Source organism: Eurypyga helias, unplaced genomic scaffold (genome assembly GCF_000690775.1).
Source record: "Eurypyga helias isolate BGI_N326 unplaced genomic scaffold, ASM69077v1 Scaffold15409, whole genome shotgun sequence".
NCBI lineage: Eukaryota > Metazoa > Chordata > Aves > Eurypygiformes > Eurypygidae > Eurypyga > Eurypyga helias.
Window position 1 is genome coordinate 1 of NW_010270230.1, and position 6,688 is coordinate 6,688.

Genomic DNA, 6,688 nt, shown 5'->3' on the forward strand with positions numbered 1-6,688 from the left:
ATTCTATGATTCTATAAAATAGCAAAACACAATGCAGAAATAATGCAGAAAAGTCAGACGTGGTAGGTACTGTTATAAGAGGCTCCAACACGATTTTCTGTGAGAGCTTGAAGAAATCAGGCTAAGGTACTTAGTTCCTCAGTTTCCCCAGGTTCAATATCAAATGTGTAAAGATCAGTTAATACTTTCCAGAATTCGAGTGTTTTGCATTATTATTAATTCATGGGCTTTAAAACAATTTATTACAACAGCTTTAAAAAAACAAACAAACAAACGAAAAAAAACTCTCATCAGACATCAAAACTCATAATGGTAAGCCCTTAAAAAAAATATTTTTATGAATTGGAGCACTGGGTCCTGAAATTCTTGATATACCAGAAGAGATACTGCAGTTTCATGAAGAACAAGCTGAGGTGACATTTCCATCAGCCAAATCATATTTTTTACTTTGCTTATAATGCATCATAAACATTGTTCCTAGCATAAATCATTTTCACAAACAAATAAAACAAAAAGCCAACAAATAAAAAACAATCCCTAAAAAGCGGGGTTTTTTACAGTTGTTTCAGACAAGGTATTGTTGTTAATAACATCAAAGGGAAGGCAAGAATTATTTAACATCCTATCAAAATAATTCTGATTTTGAATGGCAAGGATCCAGTACTTCCTCCAGAAATAGATCAGAAAAGGCTCTTGCATGGAATCACACTGAATACCATTTATGAACAACATGCTTACCCTTCTGGTAACAATGGGGTCTAACTCTTTAGGATCATTATGGCTCAGAGTCATAAGGTCAGCATTAAGGGTTCTAATACGCTGCAGTCGCAGGCGGATGTATCGTGCAGAAGTAAACTCCAGTAGCTTTTGTGAAGGATCATCAGCACTAGGCCTACCGTTGATCAGTGACGTGTGAATCTACAAAGAGGGACAGGCTTAATCATAAACAGAATTGTGATACATTTACAACAGCAAACATTTTAGTGTGAGTGTTAGAAAAATTCCAGATAGTTTAACATCTCACCATCCTAATTTGTTGGAAGACAAGCTTTCTATTTTTTTCTCCCTCATTCTCTATGTGCAGGTAGAATTCCTGCTTCCTGACTCAAGCAGTTCTGAAACCACCACTCTCAGCTCATCATGGCCTCGTCTCCCGGACTTTGCTGAGATAGCATAAAGAGAAAAACAGTTCCACAAGCTAGTCCTTAGCTCCCCTGATCTTCCTTCCTCTCCCTTATTGAGATGGAACATGTATATCCGGACCATCAGCATATTTTTGTCCCTACAGATGTTTCCTCCACAGTTTGTGAAGATCTTACTGCAAAACCTAATATGGCGCACATGCTCAGTCTGAAGACATTAATCCTATGCCTTGCTGGGACAGGCCTATCCAATCAACAAGGAATACTCAGGATATGAGAGCACAGTAGGAAGCCACAACAGGGATGACAATTGAAAGCAAGGGGCTGCCACCACAAACCAACCCATCTGGCCTCCATCTTTCTCACACAATCCCTCTAAGCTCACTAGGCCTCACTAAGCTGTTTTTTGGTATCAAACTGCACAACTGATTCTGGCAACAGCCCCTTCCTTCTTTCCGAAGTGACTTAGTAGCACACAAGGACTTAGTCTCATATGACCATGCAGTTCCTTCTCCATTTTATGGAAGAAACTGAAAAATGAGACCCTACAGGCCACAGTCAAATGTTAAACAGTTTACTTGGTGTCCACAACAAATAAGAGGTTATGCCTGGGGCTTCTCACCTATATTTCAGAGTGCATGACATATCCTCATTTATGAAGAGTAATTTTGTCTTGTATATTACTCAAATTTAGTTTCAACTTTGTCCAGTATTGTCAAATTTTTCCTCTGAAAATATTTCTAAATATTAAAGTGGGTTTTTTGTGGGTTTTTTTTTTTGGTTGGTTGTTTTTGGTTTGTTTTGGTGGGGGGTTTTTGTTTGCTTGTGGTTTTTTGTGGGGGCTTTTTTTGTTTGTTTGTTTGGGGTTTTTTTAACTCTTAATTCTGTAGTGGAGCTAGGGGCTTCCTAGACAGTCATTGTGTTATTTCAAAAACATACAAACAGAGACTGGTAATGGAGTTCACACTCCCAACATTATAATTTTGCTATTTATAGGCTATCACCATTTCTTCTGAACATTCCAATATATTGTGTTCAAAAAAATTTCACTTGTCTGACAGCCCATTCAGAAAGTAACCATCATCCATTTTCTAACCACAGAATAACAGTTCTGAAATCCAAACTTTTTCCAGGTCTAATCCTGCAAATTAACACCACTTTCTAGGATATCTAGCTCGCATACAAACACAGAGAATTCTTCTAGGCCATTCCCAACCCCAAAGCAGGATTTACTAGACTCCTGTTGGGTGTTTGACCAATCTGTTCTTGAAGACCACTGTTCGTGGTAACCCTGCAATCCTCCAAGACAATTTATTCCAGCCCTTTCCGGCTTTGTTAGAAATGCTCCTAATCTCTAAACCATGTTTTCCTTGTTGCAGTTTCAGGGCACTTCTTCCATTCAGTCATAGACACGCAGAACAGATTATTCCTCCTTGTACTCATGTTTTATGTAACTGAATACTGAACACGTCCACCCCATCTCACTCTGTGCTTAGAAGACAGAATTGCTGGCCAAATATTCAAATATCACTGCACTGCTTCCACGAGGGGGGGGTGGGGGGAGAGGGAAATCTACTGTCTTGACCAGTAGAAATTCTGTAATAATACACTATAATTTCTACAGAGACACAACAGGAATCTTTCCTAGCATGAAAAGGAAGAAACAGTAGATAGTAAAACACTAAGGAAGAAAAAGAATGATTCTCCATGTACACTGCTATATTTGGCTAATACATTGCTTATATATGGTTTATACACTGATATATTTCTATTATGTATTTTTGACTTAATTAAAGACCATAATTAAAGACCATTTCCAAACAACTGTACTTTAAGCCTTGGAATTCATCATCAGCCCTGACTTAATTATGCAAATTTCTGGAAGCAGATCTTCAAGCAGTATAAATCCAGTAAACAGAGCTTATGGTGTAGCAGATATAACTCTCCAAACCCGGGAAAAATCTACTAGTCAAACTGGCAAAATGTCTTATTTGGTAAAAAATGTTAAGTGACATCCACATTTAAGCATGTAGTCCTTTTACCCTACCAGTTCTTTTACACCAGGGCACTACAAGCTGACTGCAGAACACTGGGATGCTAACAAATGCTGGATGCAAGGCAGGTGATTGTGCAGATCACATGGTCTGCAGGACTTCCTGTAGCCCCATACTTAAGTTCAATAGGTTGGTCAGAACCAATTACAAAGCAGTAAATATATGTATTTTCAAAAGGGTGCCAAGATTCCCTAGTACAGGTTGTGAGATACTCTGTGCAAGGAATATTTCTGTCTGTCTGCCATTCCAGCTATGAAGGAGCAGCCTGTCCTTTGTGAATGACAGCTTTATGCAGTACATAAAAAATGACAGAATTAAATTGCTATGTTCTTAAGTTTTAAGTTACTGCACCACCAAAAAAAAAAAAAGCAATATTCTGGATAGTATTACCCAATCAATTCTGTGTACATCAGGAAAAATAAATGAGAAAAACATGTCATTAAACTCAATCTCTGGCACTCCTGGGTTTGGAGTTATATGGCCTGTCAGGCATACATTTCAAGAAGCACCATTGGTACAGCCAACCTAAAGGCTTTCTGGTTAATTGTGTGGAGAGACAGCTTAAGTTTCTTTGTTCTATCTGATCTGTGGGGCATATACTTACGTCACTGCCATAAACACTTGATTTAAATGAATGGGACTTGATGTTACTGAATGTCATTGTTTTTTCTTGCTGAAACATAGTTGTAAGTTTATGTGAAGAAGTTTGACACACTTTAGTTCTTATCTGCTTACATTCCAGTCTTTTTTTAACCGAGAAATAAAATATATTGGCTTCTATTAAGCCAAGAGTTATTAGCATGCTCTACGGGATAACGCTGCATTTATTATCACATTCTTACATTATAGCATTCACAATAGAATAACTGCTGGTTTTAATGTATCTTTTCATTATGTGGCTGCCTCAAAGTAATAAATTACACAAGTACCATGAATAGAGTTTGTTAAAAGAAAGAACAACCAACAGTGAGGCTGCACAACTCATAGGTCTTTTAATTACGCTACATCCCTGAAACAATGCCAAGGCTTGTTTAGGACTTCCAGCTGTGCTGAGCACTTCAGTGTTTGCAGCTTTATCTCACACAACCAGGTGTTACCTAAAACAGGGAGTTTCTTTATTAAATGAAAAACTTGGCAAAAGATAGAGCCTCTGTTATATTCTTTCAGGATAAAGCAACTAATAATTCACAGCTAATAGCTAACATCAAATTACGTGGAGGGAGAGAACAAAGAGTTTAGTAATGGGAATATGCAGAGACAGAGACATGTTTCATCCCAACATTTAAAAGTTTGTTATACTGGTACATGATGTAAAGACAATATCATTAAAGAATAATAACAGATCATCTGATAGTGCTGAGGGCGATGAACTCTGTAACTGTAACCCAAATGTTTTCAAATAGCTATTAGTCCATGTTCTTACTCACAAACACCACCACCAAAAACAAATATACCTCTCCATGCTCCAGGGGAACAAGTCTGGAATAATAGGAGGTGCAAATCACTTCATCATCTCTCTTGTAAGTTGGTGGTCCAATTCTAGGCGTAATATTATAACGAGTTAAACATTCGGTATCGCTAATTGCATAGTACTGCCATGGTCTGAACTCTGTGCCATCTATGGAACGTTCCAAAATCCAGTTTCCAGGTCGTGGAGCATTTGCAGCTTTGATGATGACATATGCAACTTGAAAGACCTAAAAAAATGCAAGAAGAAAAATTTAACACTTCATTATACTGGTAATATACAGGTTACAAACCCAAATTCTAAAAGCAGTGTTTAGTTTGTCTGGGGAGAGGGTAAAATTTGATACAGTGACTCTGGGTAAATTTTTTGCACAAACTTGTGACAAAAGGACAGACAGTCTAATCTTTAACTAACCGAAATATGTATATATTTTTGTCAAAAATCTGAACATTACAACAAAAACTTTGTTTATGTGGCTAAAACAAATGACCAAATTTATTCAGTGCATCATTCTGTTACTGTAATAGCTGAAATGTATAGCTACACTGTACATTTCAGGATTTATTCATTACAACATTCTCTCTATGGGAAATGTGTTATTTAGCTTTTCTGAACCACTGACGGCTTCAAAGAAATAGCCTTTTTTTTTTTTTTTTAAACAGCTGCAGCCAAAACAGCTTTGTTTCACATGTTAGCTGGGAGTTTAATCCTCTCAATAATAGCATTTCTGATAAGCTTTTTACACCATATATTACAAATCTCTGTGCATTGCATTTTCATTCTGTGTTGAAGTTATTTAAGCAGGAGACTACTTACAGGCACTGCTGAAAGCACAGAGATGAATAAGATGAATGTGACAAATATAAACACAATAACTGCATTTAGTAGTAGCTCTTAATATGTGTACTCTCTAAGCTATACAGACATCAATGATTTTTTTAACATTCCCAGGTCCAGCATGAAATCCCCATCCACACAACAGCACTGTTCAGCAATTCTGTAAGTAGGCAGGGCAAAAAATAAGTTTATATCACCTTTTAAATGACCCTGTCCTAGCAGCTAGATAGATGCACTGGCTTCCAGATAGTTAAAGCATTAAATACTAACACTGAAGTGCATTTTTTGCAAAGCTACTATCTTCTTCCTTACCCAATACCCACTATATCACCTCACTTAAATAGGCCATCTTTGCAACCTGATGACTTCTCACAGGAGTTTAATGTTTTACATGCACTGTAGCATCATCATGTTTAGATGACGACATCACAACCATTATAGAGCTATGTACTCTCACTTGAGCAGACTGTCTGGTCAGCTGGTGTCTGCAGAGAGTCATAGTATCTTTTAGGTTGGAAAAGACCTTTAAGATCATCAAACCCAACTTTTAACCCAACTCTGCCAAGACCACCACTAAACCATGTCCTTAAGCACCCCATGCTGTTCTCTTAAATATGGTGACTCAACCACCTCCCTGGGCAGCCTGTTCCAGTACCTGACAACTGTTTCAATGAAGAAATTTTTCCAAATATCCAATCTAAACCTCCTCTATGACAATTTGAGGCCACTTCCTCTTGCCCTTTGACCTGTCACTTGGGAGAGGAGACTAACGCCCACCTCACTACAACTTCCTTTCAGGTGACTATAGAGAGCAATACGGTCTCCTCCTGAGCTTCCTCTTCTCCAGGCTAAACAAACCCAGCTCCCTCAGATGCTCCCCACAGAACTTGTTCTCCAGACCCTTCCCCAGCTTCATTGCCCTTCTCTGGACATGCTCCAGCACCTCAATGTCCTTCTTGTAGTGAAGGGTCCAAAACTGAACACAGTATTTGAGCTGCAGTCTCACGAGTGCAGAGTACGTGGGGCCAATCACCTCCCTAGTCCTGTTGGCCACACTGTTCCTGATGGAGGCCAGGACGCTGGTGACCTTCTTGGCCACCTGGGCACACTGCTGGCTCACATTCAGCTGGCGGTCGACCAATACCTGAAGGTCCTTTTCCCTTAGGCAGCTTTCCAGCCACTCATCC

The 6,688-nt window shown here is 38.6% G+C and overlaps 1 protein-coding gene across 1 annotated transcript; it reads right to left on the minus strand.

The window, feature by feature from the left end:
* Positions 1-738: 738 nt before the first annotated feature.
* On the minus strand, positions 739-5,928 carry LOC104514641 (laminin subunit alpha-1-like; the record flags this gene model as incomplete). Its single annotated transcript, XM_010158382.1, has 3 exons — positions 5,893-5,928; positions 4,651-4,893; positions 739-918 (listed from the first exon to the last, which is right to left on the minus strand). Coding segments are annotated over exons 1-3 (459 nt in total), but the record flags the coding sequence as incomplete, so codon positions are not given.
* Between the last annotated feature and the right edge of the window lie 760 nt (positions 5,929-6,688).